General features: G+C 41.2%; 2 protein-coding genes across 5 annotated transcripts in view; one reads left to right on the top strand and one right to left on the bottom strand.

The window, feature by feature from the left end:
- Positions 1–1,925, bottom strand: part of atp8a1 (ATPase phospholipid transporting 8A1) — a 193,810-nt gene extending 191,885 nt beyond the window's left edge. For all 4 annotated transcript variants that reach the window (XM_029725480.1, XM_029725499.1, XM_029725489.1 and 1 more), the window contains exon 1: positions 1,597–1,925. In XM_029725480.1, coding sequence (XP_029581340.1) covers positions 1,597–1,645 — 49 coding nt within the window. In that variant the 5' untranslated portion in view covers positions 1,646–1,925. The remainder of the gene's footprint in view (positions 1–1,596) is intronic.
- Positions 1,926–12,944: 11,019 nt separating this feature from the next.
- On the top strand, positions 12,945–17,373 carry LOC115164745 (glutaredoxin domain-containing cysteine-rich protein 1-like). Its single transcript, XM_029717510.1, has 3 exons — positions 12,945–13,526; positions 16,426–16,665; positions 17,020–17,373. The coding sequence occupies exons 1-3, from the start codon at positions 13,110–13,112 to the stop codon at positions 17,164–17,166; spliced, it is 804 nt and encodes a 267-aa protein (XP_029573370.1). The 5' UTR covers positions 12,945–13,109; the 3' UTR covers positions 17,167–17,373.
- The last annotated feature ends 7,326 nt before the right edge of the window (positions 17,374–24,699 follow it).

Genomic DNA, 24,699 nt, shown 5'->3' with positions numbered 1-24,699 from the left:
TGGGGTTGTGGTGGTGACAGGCCTTGCATAATTTATGTTCTCACTCTTGTGACTGCAGCTGCAGCAGTCAATCTTCTTTGGAATCTATGCTTTCGTTTAATTATTTAGAGTCCTACCTACCAATACAATGCATTGAAACTCATCTCACTCTCCTTTGAAAGGCCAGGCTCCTTCGATTGAACACAATGGAATGATGCCATGAGATGATCACCTCTGGCTTCAGACCTTTCACTTTCACAGGCTTCATAATCATCTAGAACAGATGACACAGAAAAAGCAGCCCCAGTTATGCTAGGCGGCTTGTATTGTCAGAAAATATGTGTTGGCAAGGGGAAGGCTCGTGGCATACACTTCAAGGATTTGGTCACTCAGGTTTATAATAGGCTCATTAGGCTGAAGTGCAACGTTGTCAATTTCCCTTAGGCTTACAGACATTTTTAATAAAGTAACATAAGGTGAGGTAGGCTATTTGTTCAAAGTTCTTTCCTAATGCTTGTTTAATAACACCCACTAAACAAGCAATCCAAATGCCTTGGTGGGAGTGCCTAGAAGATGATAAGTAGCCACATCTGCTATAATAGCTTTACTATGCTTTTGCTGTGGAATAGTTGTAGTGAAATATACTCTATTCAAAATGGCCTGAGCTCAAAATGTCTAGATTTCATGTACAGTGCAGATGTGATGCATTGAGTAAGAAAATAAAAAAAAATTAAAAAAATTAAATAAAGGGTTCACTCAAATTTAGATCACGTTCCATGGTCTTCGTAGAATTATTATTTTAATTTTTTTTAACACTTCCATTTCACAGAACACTTGGTCCTTCAAAGCAGCTGGAGATCCGGGTATTTCATTTGGGGCATGGCATTTCATCCAGAGTGTTGACAAATGGAAACAGCGATCGATACAAATCAAACCGACTGCAACTTGCCTCGAGCATATGTCTAAACTTTCAACACCATAGCAAGCCACGACCCCGCCTTTGTCAACACGAGTATAGGGATCTTTAGCTACAAATAAGTAAAAGTATATCAAACGTCTGTCTACAAATAGCAATACGTTGTTTCTATACTATACACACAGTGGTCCTTCTATCTTTTGGATAACCTTTGGAGTCTTTAGTAAACTAAACAGATATCCCATCTTTGAGTATGCCATCTAGCTTCACGTTCTCTTATGACAGGTGTATCCTATTTTCATTGTAACGTTCGTGGGGATGAGGGGGAATTGCATGTGATTGAAAAGGTGTATTTTATGCATCAGTTTTCAAACCGCAGTGGTGGTGACGACTGCAGAAAATTGCCTGGCGGTCATAATACTAGTCACCCGCCACTATAATATTCTGCTGTATGATATCTGCATGCATACTTGCTATAAATCTACCTAAGTAGCTAGAAGAGGTCAAGTTTAGCCAACTAACGTTAGCTAACTAGCTAGCTGGATAATAATAGTTAACTAACGTTGGCTGCTGTAATTTAACTAGCCAACACAGGCGCCCTGTTCATAACCACACATAACGATATCAATCTCACAGGGGCATAACGTTGGAATTTAACTTGTAACTAACCCATGCACGTAGCCGGTTATCTAGCTACTCACCCTCCACTCGGGAGCGAAGATCAGACATCGTTCTCCGCACGGGCGGCATCTCTCCACACAGAGCTCGAGCGATGGCACCTGTCAAACGCGGCTTTGCTCCCGCCCGTTTGCTGCCTCTTTTCACCAGTCTAGTGATTCAAGGCCAGTCTACATTCAACGGAAGAAAAACCTATCTCATACAGACGGTAAACGTATCTTTAAATGCTGACGAATAACGACAAACAATGTACTTCGTGGGTCCGCCCTGCATATCTTCACACATAGGATTTGATGAAGAAAGACGTTGACAGAACGAACCAAAACGGGGTTTCACATGAACTGAAATGAGGATGATGCGGCTCCACAATATGGACTGTACCATCGCAAATGCAGGGGAGGGGAAACCGATTGCTAAATGAAATATTTCTGCCTGGCTCACATCAAATCAACAAATAGATCATTCAAATGCTATTGAAAAATAATATTGAAATATGCAGATTCACTGTTAATTTAGACTATATCGATAAGATATAAAAATACAGAAATAATTGGTAAGGAGTATTACCCAACATAGCGGATGCATTAGCGACTCCTGTGGAGATTCCCGACTGCAGTTTAGTCATGAAGGGGGTAGCAAGCAGGGTTGTAATGACAGTGCCTAGTTCGCTATTAATGAGTCTCTGCCTGAAGCAGTCACCACTGTGCGATTTCCTGAGTTTATAATTATTTTAGGATATTAAAACCCTAAAACAATTCATTTCTTTTTTGTTGAGGATAAGTTATTTGTTTGTTTACTTGTGGTTTAGGCTGAAATCCCAAGCATCAACATTTTGTTTTCTTGTAGGCTGTTAGCAAAATTAAAAGCCAACTGTAGTTACTTGTCATATGCAATTTATTTTGTGGTCTCAGAAATCACGAGTATTTGGAGTCCAGAAGTTTATTTAAAATAATGTTGTAAAACATTAATGGCTACCATATAATCCCCAAACAGGTTAAGTTAAGCTTTATCAACCCAACACTTGAAAAAGGTATGTCATTTAGCACAAACAATAAACTGTGAACCTTTAGCCTAATTGATGGCTTTCCAGTTGTCTGTATACAGATCTCCCTAATTCATTGTACATAATGGTGTAACCTACAATATGGTACTGTTGTGAATATGGTTACAAGGCTTTCTACTGACGGAGAAGACGTTTGTAAAGAAAATTATATACAGCTGAAGTCAGAAGTTTACATACACCTTAGCCAAATAAATTTAAACTCAGTTTTTCACAATTCTTGACATTTAAACAAACTTTTTCACAATTCTTGACATTTAATCATAGTAAGGTCAGGATCACCCCTTTATTTTAAGATTGTGAAATGTCAGAATAATAGTAGAGAGAATTATTTATTTCAGCTTTTATTTCTTTCATCACATTCCCAGTGGGTCAGAAGTTTACATACACTCAATTAGTATTTGGTAGCATTGCCTTTAAATTGTTTAACTTGGGTCAAACGTTCCAGGTAGCCTTCCACAAGCTTCCCACAATAAGTTGGGTGAATTTTGGCCCATTCCTCCTGACAGAGCTGGTGTAACTGAGTCAGGTTTGTAGGCCTCCTTGCTAAAACACACTTTTTATGTTCTGCCCACAAATTTTCTATGGGATTGAGGTCAGGGCTTTGTGATGGCCACTCCAAATACCTTGACTTTGTTGTCCTTAAGCCATTTTGCCACAACTTTGGAAGTATGCTTGGGGTCATTGTCCATTTAGAAGACCCATTTGCGACCAAGCTTTAACTTCCTGACTGATGTCTTGAGATGTTGCTTCAATATATCCACATCATTTTCCTCCCTCATGATGCCATCTATTTTGTGCAGTGCACCAGTCCCTCCTGCAGCAAAGCACCCCCACAACATGATGCAGCCACCCGGTGCTTCACAGTTGGGATGGTGTCCTTCGGCTTGCAAACCTCCCCCTTTTTCTTCCAAACATTACGATGGTCATTATGGTCAAACAGTTCTATTTTTGTTTCATCAGACCAGAGGATATTTCTCCAAAAAGTACGATCTTTGTCCCCATGTGCAGTTGCAAACCGCAGTCTGGCTTTTTTATGGCGGTTTTGGAGCAGTGGCTTCTTCCTTGCAGAGCGGCCTTTCAGGTTATGTCGATATGAGACTCGTTTTACTGTGGATATAGATACTTTTGTACCTGTTTCCTCCAGCATCTTCACAAGGTTCTTTGCTGTTGTTCTGGGATTGATTTGCACTTTTAGCACCAAAGTACGTTCATCTCTAGGAGACAGAACGCGTCTCCTTCCTGAGCGGTAGGACGGCTGCATGGTCCCATGGTGTTTATACTTGCGTACTATTGTTTGTTCAGATGAACGTGGTGCCTTCAGGCGTTTGGAAATTGCTCCCAAGGATGAATCCGACTTGTGGAGGTCTACAATTATTTTCTGAGGTCTTGGCTGATTTCTTTTGATTTTCCCATGATGTCAAGCAAAGAGGCACTGCGTTTGAAGGTAGGCCTTGAAATACATCCACAGGTACACCTCCAATTGACTCAACTGATGTCAATTAGCCTATCAGAAACTTCTAAAGCCATGACATAATTTTATGGAATTTTCCATGCTGTTTAAAGGCACAGTCAACTTAGTGTATGTAAACTTCTGACCCACTGGAATTGTGATACAGTGAATTATAAGTGAAATAATCTGTTTGTAAACAATTGTTGGAAAAATTACTTGTGTCATGCACAAAGTAGATGTCCTAACCGACTTCCCAAAACTATAGTTTGTTAACAAGAAAATTGTGGAGTGGTTGAAAAACGAGTTTTAATGACTCCAACCGAAGTGTATGTAAACTTCCAACTTCAACTGTACATGTCAGCTGGTGTTTTTTTTCTGTGTCATTTTACTTAGACAGAGTTTGCAGCATGACTAGCCACACCAAAGAAATTAGTTCTAGCAGTATCAGTAGCTATCTTATTATGTTATTATTGTCTAGAGAGATGCTTAGCAGACAGTCTAATCCAGGATGATTATCAGGGTATGAGCTACTGGTGTTGAAGTCAGGTGCAGGAGAGCAGAGAGTTGTGATCAGGCGCACACTTTATTCGGCAGAAGTAAACAACAGACGGACGCAACCGTGTCCAACAAACCTCCAAAAATTGCAAAAGTGCAAAGCGTGACAAAGTCACAAATAAGCAAAAATGTATAACAATCAAACATCCTTTGGGATGAAACATAGTACCCGGGAAAAAACCAGCTAGGCGCGTCAATACAAACACGTAACAAAACAATCTCACACAAAGACATGGGGGGAACAGAGGAATATATACACTGCTCAAAAAAATAAAGGGAACACTTAAACAACACAATGTAACTCCAAGTCAATCACACTTCTGTGAAATCAAACTGTCCACTTAGGAAGCAACACTGATTGACAATAAATTGCACATGCTGTTGTGCAAATGGAATAGACAACAGGTGGAAATTATAGGCAATTAGCAAGACACCCCCAATAAAGGAGTGGTTCTGCAGGTAGGGACCACAGACCACTTCTCAGTTCCTATGCTTCCTGGCTGATGTTTTGGTCACTTTTGAATGCTGGCGTTGCTTTCACTCTAGTGGTAGCATGAGACGGAGTCTACAACCCACACAAGTGGCTCAGGTAGTGCAGCTCATCCAGGATGGCACATCAATGCGAGCTGTGGCAAGAAGGTTTGCTGTGTCTGTCAGCGTAGTGTCCAGAGCATGGAGGCGCTACCAGGAGACAGGCCAGTACATCAGGAGACGTGGAGGAGGTCGTAGGAGGGCAACAACCCAGCAGCAGGACCTCTACCTCCGCCTTTGTGCAAGGAGGAGCAGGAGGAGCAGGAGGAGCACTGCCAGAGCCCTGCAAAATGACCTCCAGCAGGCCACAAATGTGCATGTGTCTGCTCAAACGGTCAGAAACAGACTCCATGAGGGTGGTATGAGGGCCTGACGTCCACAGATGGGGGTTGTGCTTACAGCCCAACACCGTGCAGGGCGTTTGGCATTTGCCAGAGAACACCAAGATTGGCAAATTCGCTGGCGCCCTGTGCTCTTCACAGATGAAAGCAGGTTCACACTGAGCACGTGACAGACGTGACAGAGTCTGGAGATGCCGTGGAGAACGTTCTGCTGCCTGCAACATCCTCCAGCATGACCGGTTTGGCGGTGGGTCAGTCATGGTGTGGGGTGGCATTTCTTTGGGGGGCCGCACAGCCCTCCATGTGCTCGCCAGAGGTAGCCTGACTGCCATTGGGTACCGAGATGAGATCCTCAGACTCCTTGTGAGACCATATGCTGGTGCGGTTGGCCCTGGGTTCCTCCTAATGCAAGACAATGCTAGACCTCATGTGGCTGGAGTGTGTCAGCAGTTCCTGCAAGAGGAAGGCATTAATGCTATGGACTGGCCAGCCCGTTCCCCAGACCTGAATCCAATTGAGCACATCTGGGACATCATGTCTCGCTCCATCCACCAACGCCACGTTGCACCACAGACTGTCCAGGAGTTGGTGGATGCTTTAGTCCAGGTCTGGGAGGAGTTCCCTCAGGAGACCATCCGCCACCTCATCAGGAGCATGCCCAGGCGTTGTAGGGAGGTCATACAGACACGTGGAGGCCACACACACTACTGAGTTTCATTTTGACTTGTTTTAAGGACATTACATCAAAGTTGGATCAGCCTGTAGTGTGGTTTTCCACTTTAATTTTGAGTGTGACTCCAAATCCAGACCTCCATGGGTTGATAAATTGGATTTCCATTGATTATTTGTGTGTGATTTTGTTGTCAGCACATTCAACTATGTAAAGAAAAAGTATTTAATAAGATTATTTCTTTCATTCAGGTCTAGGATGTGTTGTTTAAGTGTTCCCTTTATTTTTTTGAGCAGTATATATGCAGTTGATTAGGGAATAAACCAAGACAAAACAAATGGAACAATGAAAAATGGAGCGGCGATGGCTAGAAGGCCGGTGACGTCGACCGCCGAACGTCGCCCGAACAAGGAGGGGAGCCGACTTCGACAGAAGTCGTGACAGTGATTTACATAGCCATCAGTGGAGGCTTGTGGTAGTAGCTATAGGAGGACGGGTTCATTCGTTGTATTGGCTGGGATGGAATAAATGGAACCGAGTCAAACGTGGTTTCCATAGGTTTGATGTGTTTGACACCGTTCTATTTATTCCATTCTAGCCATTACAATGAGCCCGTCCTCCTATGGCGCCTCCCACCAGCCTCCTCTGACATTCATACAACTTATTATGAACCTGGCTGCTTGATCAATATTTGTGGCTGGACACAACTGAGGTCTGTGGCTTCCCCTCTAAGATATATGAACATATAATAATCTGTCAGTCTATCGCACAATCAAACGCCATCTTGGATTGTTTTCACATTCAACTTTTATAGAATAGAATAGAATAAAATAGAATAACTTTATTTTTCCCAGAGGGAATGCCGGTATGGTCAGGATTGTAGGTTTGATTCCCCCTGGGACCAAGGATACGAAAATGTATTCATGCACTACTGCAAGTTGCTTTGGATAAACACATCTTCTAAAATGCAATATATTGTTTATTATGCCATAGTATACATCTTTGTTTCTATTCAAATTACATGAAATTATTGATTTGTGATAATTCAAGATGATGGTAGTACCAGATACACCTATGACATACAACATGCCTCCTGCTCCTGTCAACCCACTGATCTATGAGAACTATGTTTGTAAAGTAGAAGATACATTAAAGCAGACCAGCATATCTGTGGAGGTGTGAGAAACGCTGAAAGTGTGTGAAGTATTAAATCTACAAGAACACGATGCTATTCATGTTTAATGCATGTTAAAGATATTCAAATTTGAATGGCTTATGGATATGATGATGACATCCTTCAGAGGGAATTAGAAAAGCCACACCCACAGTTGGATATATAGGCCATCTCAGAGCATTGTGTATGAGAAGGGACTTTGAGATCATTGACATACAACCATACAAATAAACACTTGAACATGCACACTCGAGCAGGCTTCTAGAGACGCATCTCTTGCAAAGATTTCATTTTTCTCTCTCCACCTAATTCAACATCGGCATGCTACCACAGGGGTTTTGGTTCTATGGCTCCTGAGGTTGCTTAGCAACAGTGACAAGAAGCCTGCCCCTTGATTAAGTGCGTGGTGTTTATTTTATTGCATATCATTCAAAAAAAATGACAACTCACCCCTCTACATGCCTTGCCCCTGTCAAATCAGTTTGAATTGTCATGAAACCCTGCATGTTTTTGGTTTTGTTCAGTTCTGCTATTATGATCACAATGACTCCCATAGTTCGACCGAATTGACATGTGGGACAATATAAGCTAAATCCAATATGTTAATAAAACATTCTAGGACAGAGCATTAACAACTCTAATTACACCATTGGTTGGATTGGACAGTGATATATAGACTAAACATGACAGCATTGTAAGGGGAATTGAGCAATTGAATTGTCTGAATTTCCTTCATGCCTTGGATTCAATCCTTTTTATCTGCACAATAAATGATGTAACGCACCTCTTAACTGTTATGATTGCACAGATCTTATTTAATGCCCCTGAGAAGAGCATATTGCAAATGTAACTTGAGCAGGAGATTTCTTTAATAAAGCATGCGCTGCTCATCAAAGATAATTTCCCCTCAAGGCTCTGGCAATAGCAGAGCAACAATTCAGAAGCAAGGAAGGAACAGAGCTACGATTCAAAAGCAAGGAAGGAGCACCAACTGAAATGGTTCACTACATTTACATTTAGACTGAGTAGCCTATCTTGCAATATGGCTTAAAGGGCGGTAGGCCTATTGATAGACATGAACACCATAGAACGCTGGAGCCACTCTATACAAAACTCACGTCCTTACCATAAAGTACCTCATTTAATTTGTTAATAGCTTATGTCATTTGATTTAAGATTACAGTTACTTCCGGTTTTCCATCTGAGGAATGGTCATTTAGATAAACACAATTACCATGAAGCAGGAAGTTCAATCTAATGCACCATCCTCTCGTTGTAGGAGTCGTGAGGCCATTTGGCCGGGTAGACCACAGTCTTTCATGGACTCAGCTTGTTTGATTTGATTTGATTTCATTATGTTGGCATTACTGCCCACTCTTGTTGTAATGGGACCTGCAATTATCTTTGCCTCTCTCTACAGTCAAAGGTCTTGGGTCTGAGAAACCGGCAGCACTGCTACTGACCACAGGCTAGGACTGTGCAGCGTAAGTTTGACCACACAGAGAGATGAGTGTGTGTGTGTGTGTGTGTATATATGTGTGTCTATATGTGTATTTGCATGTGCGTATGCGTGTGCGTGTGTGTGTGTGTGTGTGTGTTTGTGTGTGTGTGTGTGTGTGTGTGTGTGTGTGTGTGTGTGTGTGTGTGTGTGTGTGTGTGTGTGTGTGTATGTGTGTGTATGTGTGTGTGTGTGTGTATGCAGCTTTCTCTATAATCAGATATGAGCCCAGTAAATGCCGACCACTGAGCTGAACTAATGTAACGGAGTCAAGGACAGATGATCTTAATAAAGATGTGAACACCAAGAGGACCTTCGCCTCTCCTGAGTCCATACGGAAGTTGCAGCGATAGGACAAGACTTTAACTACCAATTGGATATCACAAAATTGGGGAGAAAAAGGGGGTAAAAAAATATATATATTTGTCATCTTAATAAATGTCTACTAAAACATGGTGCATGCTAGCCTAAGTACCAGTCTGTTTGGCATGACAATGAGTTGCCATGCTAGCCTAAGTACCAGTCTGTTTGGCATGACAATGAGTTGCCATGCTAGCCTAACTAGCAGTCTGTTTGGCATGACAATGATTTGCCATGCTAGCCTAAGTACCAGTCTGTCAACTACAGACCCGGGTTCGATCCCAGGCTGTGTCGCATCCGGCCGAGACCGGGAGACCCATGAGGCAGTTGCCCAATTGGCCCAGCATCGTCCGGGTTGGGGAGGGTTTAGCCGGACGGGATGTCCTTGTCCCATCGCGCTCTAGCGACTCCTTGTGACGGGCCGGTCACATGCACGCTGACTTCAATCGCCAGCTGTACAGTGTTTCCTCCGACACATTGGTGTGGCTGGCTTCCGGGTTAAGCGAGCAGTGTGTCAAGAAGCAGTGCTGCTTGGCGGGGTCATGTTTCGGAGGACGCATGGCTCTCAACCTTCGACTCTCCTGAGTCCGTATGGGAGTTGCAGCGATGGGACAAAACTGTAACTACCAATTGGATATCACAAAATTGGGGAGAAAATATATATATATATATATATATATATATTTATATATTTGGCATCTTAGTCTCTTTCTGATTATTAGTATGGCCGTCTCTCAACGAGATGTACTCCTCGCACTCTTTCCTGTTCAGTGGGTTGGAACGATTTGCTAATGGGGGGAGATTGATCCCTCGTTCAGCCCCAGGGAGTGAGCTGAGCCAGGCTCATAGATACAGGCATGAGTCCTTGTCTCTCTAGCCCTTTGGGAGGTAATGGGCCAGCCTGATATTTCACTGCAAATTTAATTCCAGTCTGCCCTCTGGTGGATGTTGTTCTATTATACTTGGGGGATGGATCAGGTTGATTGCCATGTAAAGGGAACCTTTGAGTGAGCGCAAAGACTTTGACTCCTAACAGCTAAAACAGAATATAATAGAATGGAGTAGAATGAAATTGAATTGAATAGATACAATTTTAAAAATATAAACTCATTTTTGAAGGGCTTATTCTTGATCACAGTCTCTCACTTCGATACATGAGGCAACACTGTTTAATATTGTGAGTATATTTGGTTAATTGAATCACCCAAAATATTTGCTTTTCTGAATCTGATCAAACCAGCGTAGTGTTCATCAGGGCACACAATGTTTAAAAAGGTTTCTTATTGGAGTCTAGATAGTCCGGCCTTGTTTCAGTCCATTTTCTTCCATTTGGTGCTTAATGAACACGGCCCAGATAAAATGGCAGTTGTTTTTTACTGAAGTCAGTGACATAACAATGAATGTACAGTTTTTCAGGGTTCTCTATCATGTGATGTTTTGTTTTTACATGATTCTCTTTACTGATCACTAGCCTACTCTTTGATGCCTTGGGTGTGGGAGGAGGTGCAGTCTAACATTGTGTTGTGATACGTTTGATAAGCCAATAGCTAATCCCAGAACCATCTGTCATGAGAGACTAGCCAATAGCATGAAATGTGGGGATGAAGGCCGGGTGCTGATAGGTTAAGGGAAGGTCCCCTTTGAGTCCCAGTTGCTCTGTCAGACACAAATATGACATTTAGAGGGAAAGACACTGCCCTTAACCATGGAAGACCTATTGGGTGTGCGAAAGGTCATTCCCTACCCACTTTTATTGACATAGCTTGAAGTTTGGTTGATTTTACATATAATTCACGTTAGTTGACTACTCAATAAAATATTGGCTAATCGTTGAACTGACCTCTGTGCACAGTGGGTGCATGGCGGTAACTAGCCTTACAGACACTATAACTACAACAGCTTCACCACAGGGGGTATTGGCATTGACTGTCCAATGTACCCTGTGCACCTACTAATCCACAAGAGACATACTGTTCTGTTCTTGTCACCTTCCCACTCTAGCTTCTCACCACTGTCCATTTGGCCCTAGCAGTAACATGAAATAACCCACTACAGACAAAACTACATCTCTATAGCAGCTTTAAAGGGGCAATCAGCAGTTGCTACATTCATTTTTGGACTCAGAAATAAATGATATGTACCTATTGATTCTTGAAAAATATAACTTATAAATGCCTCATGAGCTTAGTTTAACTGTCATACCTCACCAGAACCCAAAATATAAGCTTGTTTACTCCAATGTTTGTAAACAAAGTAAATGTCAACAACCACTGTAGCCTCAGTACATGGTTGAAACTATAATTGTGATAACATGGATGGTCATTCCTTGCATCCATAGCTCTGTCTATGAATTTGAGAGTGGTTACATTTCTCCAGCCCCTTCCCTCAGCTTTTTACCAAAACAGGGAAAATGCTTTGTTATTGTTTCAACTGCTGATTGCCACTTTAACGTTCTCATATCATCCAAAAATCTACGAGAAAATGAAAGTCACCTCAGATCAATAGGAGTTGGCACCACAGCCGATCTCATAGTACTAGGCCTCTGAGGCACCAGTAAGAGCCATCCCACTTCCCCCTGGTCTGTCTCATCAGCACATGCGACGACAAGGACAGCTGGGCACAGGGAAGACGGGTCAGGGCCCATCTTACCTCAGAGGCTGACCAGTGCCACTCAAACAGAGTGGTCTTGTCACGGCTCTAGCTAAAGTACCATATTTGCACAGAGAAATTTCAACACCTGTGACACAATAAATGTCTGAGGCGAGGTGTTTCTGCAGACACACCGTGGCATTGTGTGGCCGTGATACATTATATGGTCTGGTCCACTACTGTCGGGTGAGGTGTGTTTGATGAACACCTTTCCCTGAAGCCGGCTCTACGATGGGTGTAACAGCAGCCTTGCTTTCCCCCAGAGTTCAAAGGGAGGGAAATGTACACCAATGAGGACAAAGGATGGATGGACGTCCCCTTATGTCATTCATTCATGCTCAACAGGTGTGTGCGTGTAGTCACAACACAATTCTGAGGAGGCACTTACTGCCAAGCACAATGCCTCGGCCTTCACACCATTCAAATGGTCACAATCTTCCTCATCCAGGGTGTGTGTTGGTGTTGGATACTTGGAATGTCTGTAAGACAATAGATGAGATTTTCTTCCTAAACAGACATATTATGTAATGAATGATCACCGGTTCAAATCAGATCCCTATGGAAAATCAGTCACACAAGTCCAATGTGAAAGTGTACCTTGTTCAGGCAAAAGTTACTTTGTACAATTTTGGCAGGTTGGAGACAGGTTAGAGACTCCTGCAGTATGAAACAGTACTGCAACAGCCGTAATGTTGATGAATATTCAATAATGACCCTCAGATAATCTACCCTAAATTGATCTACTGATCCATCCCACTGGGCACACACTGGTTGAATCAACGTTGTTTCCACATCATTTCAATGAAATGAACCAAAGTGGAATAGACGTTGAATTGACGTCAGGGACCAGTGGGATCTTACAAAAGAAAAGAGAATTCTGTTGTTTGATGTACCTCATAAAAAAGGCCAGTTTGTTCAAAACTGCTTTGTCAAATCTTCAGAGAAAACTGCAAAGTGTGATAAATTATTCAGCAGGGGCTATCGGTTTACTTTAGGTCGCTTTCTCTGTTACCATGGTAGAAATACATGCATTATTTACTGGTCCTGTACTGCAACTTCAAGAGCGAGGCAGCTTAGGACTGCCAGTCTTTTTTAGAACTCTTCAAACTGTGAGGATTACTCTAGTAATCCATGAGGAAAAAATAGTTTGTCTAGTCAAAGGTGGTTATGTTAAGCTTCGAATGAAAGAAGAAGAGGACTGCAAAGCACCTTTCTGGACCATGTAATCTACTACTGGGTTTTCCAATGGAGGAGACAATGTTGACACTGCCGGGTGAAGAGAAGCCCCAGAAGCAGCTGAGGTTCCGCGTGGCTTCGGGGAACAGTGGTCGGGTGCTGAAGGAGATTTTTAAAGATGAGGGGCCGTCAGACTCGTTGGATTCAGACTGCACCAGTAGTTTGGATGTAGACCGGATCAGTACACCTTCCACAAGTGGAGATGCTAACGGACATGGTTTTCTGTATGGGTTTCTGGGCTCCGAGTTGGATTATAGCGAGAGTGAGCCAGATGATCTGCTCATGTATGCGGAGGCCTCAAAGGACAGAGCACCGATCAGCCACAAGCGTGTCAACATCCTCAGCAACAATGGGACTGTGAGGGGAGTCAAGCACAAAGTCAGTGCAGGTCAGGCCTTATTTGAAAATCTCCCTAATGCATTTGGGGTAAGTGATCTAGGTGAATGTATGATGAATATGTGTTGCACCTTTTCAGTGTTTTTTCATAGTTCTCATTTGTTTGCTAGTACATCACAGTAAAATTGCAAATGGTAAATAAATTCTAGTGTTAAATTCAACACCCAAAACTGTTAATATTGTCCCACACTACACAGAGTAAATGTAACACTTTCGAAAGTGTTAGCGTTTTAACACTTTCACAGAATGTTAACTCAGTAAATAGATAAAAGTAACATGTCAAGACTGGTTATTATTGCATTCACTCTACACAGTGTTAAAAAACAGCAGAGTAAATATTTTAATTGAATAGTTGACTACCTTTTAACAGTGTAGGGTGTGAGCTGAAATTATAGGCACTATAAATCTTACAGGCTCCATATAACATAATAAACATGATTTAATATTCTAAACATTTGTCTGCATAAAATATCAAAAGATGCTTTATAACCTAGAAAGTATCTTTATAACCCAGGGAAAACAGGTGCGTTTTATATCCTCGTCTCATATAATAAATTACAAGACCGAGAACAGCACAGCACACGTTCTAATTAGTATACAAGGTAAACCAGGTTTAAATATCCAAATAAACCCATCACTCTCTCAATATTGTTTTTCTCTCAAAACCCACTACGGGTAAAAAACAATAATGAAGCAAGTCCTGTTGAGACTGAGGCTGTCCTAATATGGACACCGTAGACCGCTTAGTGTTAATGACATCACATAACTGTTTGTCATCTGCATTATCAGTCCATATATGTAAGAGGCCAGTAGTCACCCTCCTCCACAATGTCACTGGCTGACGCCTGGTTACAGGTAGTCACTCTCAGTCCCTAGACAAATTAACACAAATGAGGACAAGGTCACTTGGGAATTAATGATGCATTTCGTTAAATGTTTCAAGAGAAGCTAATCAGGTTAATTAATTGTCTATACTTTGCTTTCTAGCATTTTCTGTGTAAAGAGTTAATGAGCAGTAAGCATCGTTAGATAACTTGCATTAAAGCACAATATGGGAATTATGTGAGACACCTAAAGCAGGATTTGGTGGTAATGGAATGAGGCCTGTGAAAAGAGTGCATAGTGTTGCCAGCCAGGCATAGAGAGGGATTACCTGTGTGGTTACTCAGGGCTGTAGTAGATACACAACACTGTCTACCGGATATGGTGTACTGAATACTGTATGGACTGCAGAGGTTGGTGGGAGGAGCTATAGGAGGACGGGCTCATTGTAATGGTTGGAATGGAACTAATGGAACGGAGTCAAACGTGGTTTTTTGACGTGTTTAATAACGTTCCATTTATTCCATTCCAGCCATTACAATGAGCCTGTCCTCCTATAACTCCTCCTACCAGCCTCATCTGATAGGCTGTAGTGTTACACAGACTAGATAGTTGAGTTACTGTTGCTGCAATTAGTAACAAACAAAGAGGAAGCGCCCTTTTGAAACAAGTTACTTGTTGAATACATTTCCACAGTCAAAGTTGAACTTCACATTAAACAGAGAGGATTTTGTTAACTCATATTTTCGAGTCAGATGGTACTTTTCCCCTCTATGTTCGTAAAATTGGAAATCTGGTCTGGCCATTGTTACGATTGTGAAATGTAATCTTTAGGAGCCAGTTTTCTGGACAAAGATTAAGTCTCAAAGCTATTTCAACAGAGATAAACCATTTATTTTTAATCCATGACTAGGTTTATTAATCTGTGTCTGGGAAACAGGCTCATAATATGCTATACTTAAAGGGTCTGCAGTATAGTGTTTTCAAACTACTGTGTGAAAAGAAAGTAAATGTAAAGAAAGCTACAAAAAAGCTCAAATATGCCTGAAATATAGAATTAAAGCTCTGTCATTTTACAGTATATGAAAACTTGATTTTGAGGGATTGGAACATTGCAATACTACAAGATGTCTGTATTTAAAATACAGAGATGACAGAATATAGCAAATTCCAGGTACTGTAGTGAGCTTCAAAGTATTGGGACAGTGACAATTTAGTTGTTGTTTTGGCTCTATACTCAATCATTTTGGATTTGAAATTACACAATGACTAAAGTGCAGACTGTCAGCTTTAATTTGAGGCTATTTTCATCCATATCGGGTGAACCATTTAGAAATTACAGCATCAAAAATGCTAACCTCCCCTGTTATTGTAATGGTGAGAGGAGGTTAGCACGTCTAGGGTGTGTGATATTTGTGCGTCTGTAACTTTCTCGCTAATCATTATTCACAATTCATTCAGGATTATCCATAATCATGGTAGCATCCACAATAATGTAGAAGTGTTTAGAAAATATATTATATTCTTATTTACAATAAAAGTGACTTCAAAATGGCACAATACATTATTTTCCATTCATTTCTATTGGGCACAAAATAATCTGAAAAAACAAAACAAACAGCAAATGCATCCAACAAGTTTGTAAAGTCACAAGCTTGATGTAGTCATTGCGTGCTATAAATATGGGACCAAATACATCACTTTTTACTACTTTAATACACATATAAGTGAATTTGTCCCAATACTTCTAGGTCTTCTAAAATGGGGGGACTATGTACAAAAAGTGTTGTAATTTCTAAACGGTTACCTGATCTCAACCCAATTAAACACTGGAGACTCTGGAGCGGAGCCTGAGACAGCGTTTTCCCTCACCATTAACAAAACACCAAATTATGGAATTTATTGTGGAAGAAAGGTGTCGCATCCCTCCAATAGAGTTCCAGACACTTGTAGAATCTATGTCAAGGTGCATTGAAGGTATTCTGGTGGCCCAACGCCCTATTAAGACACTTTATGTTGGTGTTTATTTATTTTGTCAGTTACCTGTTTATAGATGGTTAATCACATACAGCAACTCATTTAATTTTTGGTGTGTTTTCCTTTCTAGCCGAAGTTGACACTAGAGTTTGGGCGGATAGTGATATACACCACCAGCTTCCGGGTAGTAAGGGCCACATTTGAGCGGTGTGAGTTGGTCCGGAAGATCTTCTCCAACCACAGGGTCAAGTTCCTGGAAAAGAACATAGCCCTGGACTGTGAGTATGGGAAGGACCTGGAGGAACGATGCAAGCGTGTGGGCGAACCTCCCTCGCTACCAGTCGTGTTCATCGATGGACACTATCTCGGGGTGAGAGCTTTCACTTGGTCATACAGTTCGTTTAAAAATTCCTGGGCCTGTATTAATAAACCGTCTCAGACTAGGAGTGCTGATTTAGAATCAGTGTGGCATTTTATATCATAACGAAGAAGATGACATGGACAGAGGGACCTGATACAGCACTCCTACTCTAAAATGCTTTATGAGTACTGTTGATGTTTGAAATTACTAATGTCCTATTGTGAAACATTATAGCTCGTATTACCCTCAAACAAAATCTATAATCCACCTTGAACATATCAGTGTTATGACCATAAATCTATGAAATAATCACATGTTTAGTAGGGATATGAGGAATCTTACACTATGATAATAACTTTGCAGGGTGCTGAAAAAATATTGGGCATGAATGAATCAGGAGAACTTCAGGATCTTCTGGCCAAAATTGAGGTAATTGTTCATCAAGTACCACCATGCGACAGATATAATACGTTCAGTAATAACACCGGTAACTGCACAGTTATTAACTAGTTAAATGTCATGTGATGCCTCTGAGTCCAAACAAACATCAATGAAACGCAGGCTAGCAGAAGAGCACTTCTATACCACATTGGCTACTCATCTACTGTGACAACATACCAGTTCAATGTATCTGTGATCTAGAACAGTGGTTCTCAGTCCTGGTCCTGGGGACCCAAAGCCTGATGATAAGTTGATGATTTGAATCAGGTGTGTAGTGCTAGGGCAAAAACAAAGGACCAGGATTAAGAACCACTGATCTAGAGAGATACACAGTACAGAATAGGAATAGAAGGACTTGATTCCATTCCCCCTTCAGCCCAGCAGTGGAGAATGAATGAAGAATAAACCTCAGTCAGATATGACATCAATAATACATCAGGGAACTGACATAAATGATGCACTGGCATCAATAAATGGCCATCAATAATGGAAGGTTCGTTATTGATTCTCATCCAACAAATTTGTTCACACACACGGGGGAGAGTCATATCACTCAGGGGTGGCAAATTGAGGTTGTGTGAACTGAAGTGATTCAAACAGAGCCAAGATACTGACACAGGCACAGTGCACTGAAAAAAGCTCTGTATTTAACCCTTTCCTCTCAGGGAAAATTACAGCAGAATACAAGACCATGTTGGCAAGCTATCAAAGCAGAGTCCAATTAGGCTTACTACAATGCAGCAGAGCAAACCCCCAAAGATCTTGCATACAGTAGCGAACTATGCTAAACTATGAATTTAGCCAGTGGCATGACTTGTGTGTGTGTGTTTGTGTTTGCGTGTGTTTGTGTGTGTGTGTGTGTGTGTGTGTGAGTGCATGTACCTTTTTCCCCAGAGGGTACAGCACCCCCACACGTGCCAGACCTGTGGGGGCTTTGCCTTCGTCCCATGCCCCATGTGCCATGGTAGCAAGATGTCTGTTTTCCGCAACTGCTTCACAGACTCTTTCAAAGCCCTGAAGTGCACCTGGTGCAACGAGAACGGCCTGCAGCCCTGTTCCAGCTGCAGCCAATGACGACTCCAAGTGCCTGACCCCAATATCCCCATTCCCTAGGCCCTTCACCAGGGACACATGTTGTATGTTGCCCATATTAGGACAGCCTGAGATAAAAACATGTCCTGCTGAGATTGTCCTAATATGGACACCATACATATGGACCGCATCAGAGATAATGCTTTGCACAGCATGTTTTTTTTGTCTCAATAAAATTGTGTTTTTAAGAAAATATGATTTGGTGTATGTTCTATTATCTGCGGTGCATGTACACCCCATTGATCAATAGCAGGTTTTAAGTTTGAATTTTCATGATGTGAAATTCTCATGGATCCAGTGTCATTCCACTGTTGAACAGACACATCCTGGGTCAGTCTGGGACTCAACCAGGACAATCTAGGTCTGGTCATTGAGGTGTAAGACCATCGCTGATATGTAACAGTGTAAAGGTGGCCTGATGACCTAAAGCTTGTTATATGATTAAGGCTGAGGAGGCTGACTCATTAATGAAGCTTTCATCACTAATCCTATGGCCGACATGGATCAGGATAAAGGAGCAGAGAGGGAAAGTAGAGTATTCTGTGAACACTTTATTGGGATACTCCACTTATATAAAATTTGATAAAAAATAAAGGAGAATAATATTAGAAGCCCTGATTCAAAGGTAGAATAAAATAATATCAAAGAACACGAGGAGAGAAAATCGATTTCCTTAGCGTTATAAAATAGTGGAAGCAGTAAAAGCAGATTAGAAATGTGTGCATAGAAACAATGGAAGCATAACAGATGTTAGGCATCAAGACCACTGACTAACAAAGGTTGCTGTTAAGGAGCTTAAAAATGTAAGTGTATGTCACCAATGGATTTATACTAGTTACAGTACTGTGAAAAAGTATTTTGCCCCCTTTCTGATTTTCTCTATTTTTGATACGGAATGTTATCAGATCTTCAACCAAACCCTAACATTAGATAAAGGAAACCTGAAATAACAAATAACATATAAATGTAAACTTACTTTATTTATTTAATTTAACAAAGTTATGCAACACCGAATTCCCCTGTGTGAAAAAGTAATTACCCCCTTACACTCTAACTGGTTGTGCCAGCTTCAGATGCAATGACTCCAACCAAATGCTTCCTGTAGTTGTTGATCAGTTTCTAACATCACTGTGGAGGAATTTCAGCTCACTCTTGCATTTGTGGGTTTCCAAGCGTGAACTGCTCATTTTTATGTCCTGCCACAACATCTCAATTGGGATTAAGTCTGGACTTTGACTAAGCATTTTTAAAACTTTACATTTGTTGCTTTTTAACCATTTTCATGTAGACTTGATTGTGTGTTTTGGATCACTGTCTTGCTGCATGGCCCAGCTGCGCTTCGGCCTCAGCTCACAGACGGATGGCCTGACATTCTCCTGTAGAATTCTCTGATACAGAGCAGAATTCATGGTTCCTTCTATTAAAGCAAGTCGTCCAGGTCCTGAGGCAGTAAAGCATCCCCAAACCATCACACTACCACCACCATACTTGACTGTTGGTATGAGGTTCTTACAGTGGTATGCAGTGTTTGGTTTTTGCCAGGCATAATAGGACCCATGTTGTCCAAAAATTTGACTCAAGTTTGCCAAAAAGCCCCTGGAAGCACCTGGATGATCATCAAGACTCTTGGAAGAATGTTCTATGGACACAGCACTGCTTTGCATTTTCTTTACACATCAATAATACCATGCAACTCAATAGGTCAGGGGAACTCAACTCTGACCCTACAAGTTCCGGAGCCCACTGGTTTTCTGTTCTACCTGATAATGAATTGCTAAATCAGGTCTAAATCATCCCTAATTAGAGGGGAACAATGAAAAAATGCAGTGAAACTGGCTTCAAGGTCCAGAGTTGAGTTTGAGGGCAATGGGAGACGGATTTAAAAAAGCCAGCATTTAACTTGCATGTTTAGAGTAACACAATTATACTGTGTGAGACAGGTGGTACCTTTATATCTCTTTTGTTGAGACTGTATTTTTTTGATGGATGATGTCATTCTCTCCGTCTGCCATCCACTGTCAAAGAAATACAGACATGTATATCTCTGCGGTGAGGATCTCTCTACGCTGTCATAGCCCTGTACAATGCTGCTTGAACATGATTCTACAAGGCAGCACTGTAAAGAGGCTAAAAGCAAAGAGCAAGGCGCATCACTTTCATTCACTCTTGACACTTGACTTTAATAGTTGCCACACAATCTGTTTACCATACACTCACTGACTGATAGTCATTGTTTCCTGTTCGACGTAGGCTATACATTCATGATCTGCTTGACACATTCGGTGGAATGTGTAGCCTAATCCGATTTCTTTCATACATTTTTAATCATAATCTAATCGTTGAGGAATAATGTTAGGACATGTGTCGTGGAGACGAAATAAACCCAATAGCATGCCCAATTGCGGTATATTGCGCCCCCATCCGTAGGCTAAATCTTGGAAAAGAAAACAAATAAAAATACGGTGCAGGAATAAAAATATATTTTTATCTAACAATGCATTGGCCATATTATTAGCATATATAACATGATCTTTCCACTCTACACAACGCAGTTTGTTGGTATATGAACGATAGGGAAGAACAGGTGATTATTATAGGCTACACATATTTTGATAACGTTGATTATCTCAAGAGCGCGCGCGCCATCGATGCAACGTTATTTCCCACAGGGTTGCAATATGAGACATTTGTAATCATGCTAGTTTTATAGGCGTTGTTAATCCCACATTACAAACGCCTGATATTCCCTAAGGGAGAAAATGAGACATGAAAGAAAAAGACATGATGGTCAGAAGAACAATTGAATTGGAAATTGCATGACGACACATGACATTGATGGGCGCGCTCTCACACCACCCGGTTAAATGTGTTAGACAACATTTAATGACAAAAAAACCTGGAACGTCGCGTGTCCTTTTCAGCATTTTCTGATGTGCCATGGTGGACAATTGTTTCTCCGTCGGAGAAGCCTACTTGGTCCTGCCGTGATGCTGTGTGCAATGCTTCTCAATGGTTGGTCAATGCGCAGTTTGGTTGAATATGACTGTTTTTATTGACGTCACCGCATAGGCTACAGCTTTTTTCTTATGATTTCCAGAGCCTCATTTCTTATAACTCATTTCTCCATCGGGAACAAAGATGCGCACCTAGGCTACGAACACCAAATATGACATGATATTTGTTTTGTTGTTGCTGATGATTCGAAGTTAATGGGTTTTATTTTAGATATACTCAAAGACTCCAGCCACCCTAGTCATAGATTGTTCTCTCTGCTACCACACAGCAAGCGGTACCGGAGTGCCAAGTCTAGGTCCAAGAGGCTTCTAAACAGCTTCTACCCCCAAGCCATAAGACTCCTGAACAAATGGCTACCCAGACTATTCGCATTGCCCCTCCCCCCATCTCCACACCACTGCCACTCTGTTGTCATCTATGCATAGTCACTCTACCTACATGTACATACTACCTCAACTAACCAGTGCCCCCGCACATTGACTCTGTACCAGCACCCCCCTGTATATATTGTTATTTTTACTGCTGTTCTTTAATTACTTGTTACTTTTATCTCTTATTCTTATCCGTATTTTTTTAAACTGCACTGTCGGTTAGGGGCTCATAAGTAAGCATTTCACTGTAAGGTCTACACCCGTTGTATTAGGCGCATGTGGCTATTAAAATTTGATTTGATTTAAATTCAGGGTGTTCCACGCCAATCCTGTAGCCTATGTTGGTTATATATTGATATCCAATAATTGACTAATGTTTTACGCTTCAGCAAATGCAGCATAAAACATCCATTGATTGATGGGTCATATTAGCTTAGTGCAGAGGCCTGGAGTACTATATGGGTAAAATACATCTAAAGAGTCCGCGGGAATCAAATCGTTGCGCACTATTACTGGCGCACAAACATTCAGCACCATGGACAGTACAAAATAAATAGCGAAGACTGATCGCGGTCTCAGCACCACAGCCGCTCTGCTCATAATAAGCGAAGATTTAACATACCTAGCTGTGTCTAGTTGTGTAGGGCTGTGGCTGTACGAAGTCCTGCACGATAGACTGCAATGCGTTTTGCTATTGTACGACCCAGCTAGCTAACATTAGCTAGGTTAGGAGTTAGGGGTTAGTGTTAAGTTTAGGAGGTAGCTAAAATGGTTAAGGTTAGGGGAAGAGTTAGCTAAAATGGTTAAGGTTAGGGGAAGGGTTAGCTAACATGATTAAGGTTAGGGGAAGGGTTAGCTAACATGATTAAGGTTAGGGGAAGGGTTAGCTAACATGGTTAAGGTTAGGGGAAGGGTTAGCTAACACGGTTAAGGTTAGGGGAAGGGTTAGCTAACATGATTAAGGTTAGGGGAAGGGTTAGCTAACATGATTAAGGTTAGGGGAAGGGTTAGCTAACATGCTAAGTAGTAAGTAGTTGAAAAGTTGATAATTAGCTCAAATACAAAAATTGTCCGTGATGAGATTTGAACTCTCAACTTTTGGGTTGCTAGACCTTCGCGTTATATACGCCCACCCATCCAGAACAGGGTGGGCCTTAAGTAACCATCGGTCTTGTGTAACCATACCAAACGTAACATATCATACTAATTTGAGTGTCCCAGATTTACATTTACTATGTTACATCTAGTCTATAAAACCAGGCTGAGATTATTGAATGAAAGTGCTTCTTAGTCCAAGAAGAAGCCTAATCTGTGTCTGGGAAACCAGCCTACATTTGAAGATTACTGCAATACTGTTCTCCCTGTAGGTATCCGCTCGTACCATGCCCCACCACCAAGATAGTGGAGCTCCACAATAGAAAAAAAACAAGGTACCTAATGGGAAGACAGAATATAAATATCCTCCCTGTCTCCCAAGTGGACAAATACCTATAGTGTGGAATTGTGATAGTTCAACACAAGGAATGTCCTCCCCATTCAAAATAATTACAGGACTAATTCATCAGTCTTAAGGAATACTAAACAATACTACCAACTCAAAGAAAAAAGCTCATGATAAATGTTCATAAATTCAGATTTATTTGAACTCCTTCAGCAGTAGTTCCATTGTTCTATAACCAAAGGAAATCTTACATTATCAATGAACACCTTTACAAATATATATATCCACCCCAGCCCCGACAAAATTCAGAAACAACTCCAGCCCAGCTCTAAAGAAAGCTGAGTATGTATTCACCATTGGGGTATAAGCTTACAGCTGTGTCCCTGCAACTTGTTGTACATTGGCCAGACTGTCCGTTACATCAACACAGACATGAACACAGAATTCAAAGAAAAGCAGTCATTGAATGCAATGGGTCTTCTCAGGCAGGTGAAATGTTATAGAACATTCAGGTAGAAATTAATGATATATCACAGCTATGATTTTCTGTCATATAGAATTAGGAATCATGTCAGCTCTATTCATTATATTTCTATCTGCAACATTCTGAACATTTCGCCTTACTGACTACACCCATTTAAAGCTGAACTATCAAGCTGGGAAGGTCAAAGTTGGGACAATGGCTGTACAAACATCACAATCTTTTATGGATAGTCAGCATTAATATTATTTATTTGTCGTTGTCTTATTAGTCTTTACACAGAACGTCCATGGTAAAACATGAGTTTTATTTCACTTAAGGCTCAGAAACAAAATGGCTACCGACAGCCCACTATTATTTATAGTGGTACAGGAGAGGACGTTCGCTCTCTCTGGTTGTCCGAAGACCACTTCATCTTTGGAGCAAAAACCCAATCTGTCATCTGCTGATAAGCCAGTTGACAGAGCAAACAACTGACCGTCCCCATTTTTGCAGACTTTCACAACACGCAGAGGTCCACAGCTGTAGCAAGAGTCTTTTCATAGCATTGGTGTGATTTTTTACACTAGTGCTACTGTATTCAAGATCAGTCATCTCACTCAATTTTCTTAAATATTTCAAATCAATAATTCTTAGAACCCTTTTGAACAACTCTTCTTTCATCAATGGTATTACGCTACCAATAACATGTTATAGTAACGCAATCTAGTCATCACTAATGCACATTTCCATTCAATGAACTGGCGAGATCTGAACATGCCATCTTGCAGTGTGCATAGGTACATTACCTAAAATATAAGAAAAGGGAAAAAATACTTTCTCTACATACTGAAAATAAACTCTTCTCTGCTGCTTTTGTTAAGTGTAATTTAATAATTATTTGCATTCACAAGGGAATACTTGCAGAGGGAGTACGGTTCCATGTAGCTTCATAAGCTTTATGTATAATGAACAACAATATAAATGCAACATGTAAAGTGTTAGGTCCATGTTTCATGAGCTGAAATAAAAGATCCCAGAATTGTTCCCTACGCACAAAAAGCTTATTTCTCTCAAATGTTGTGCACAAAAGTATTTCCATCCCGGTTAGATGAGGATTTCTCCTTTGCCAAGATAATCCATCCACCTGACAGGTGTGGCATATCAAGAAGCTGATTAAACATCATTACACAGGTGCACCTTGTGCTGGGAATAACAAAAGG

The sequence above is a fragment of the Salmo trutta genome, chromosome 3 (genome assembly GCF_901001165.1).
Source record: "Salmo trutta chromosome 3, fSalTru1.1, whole genome shotgun sequence".
In the NCBI taxonomy this organism is placed as follows: Eukaryota; Metazoa; Chordata; class Actinopteri; order Salmoniformes; family Salmonidae; genus Salmo; species Salmo trutta.
Note: the sequence above shows the minus strand (reverse complement) of the source record. Positions and strands in the feature narration are given on the sequence as shown.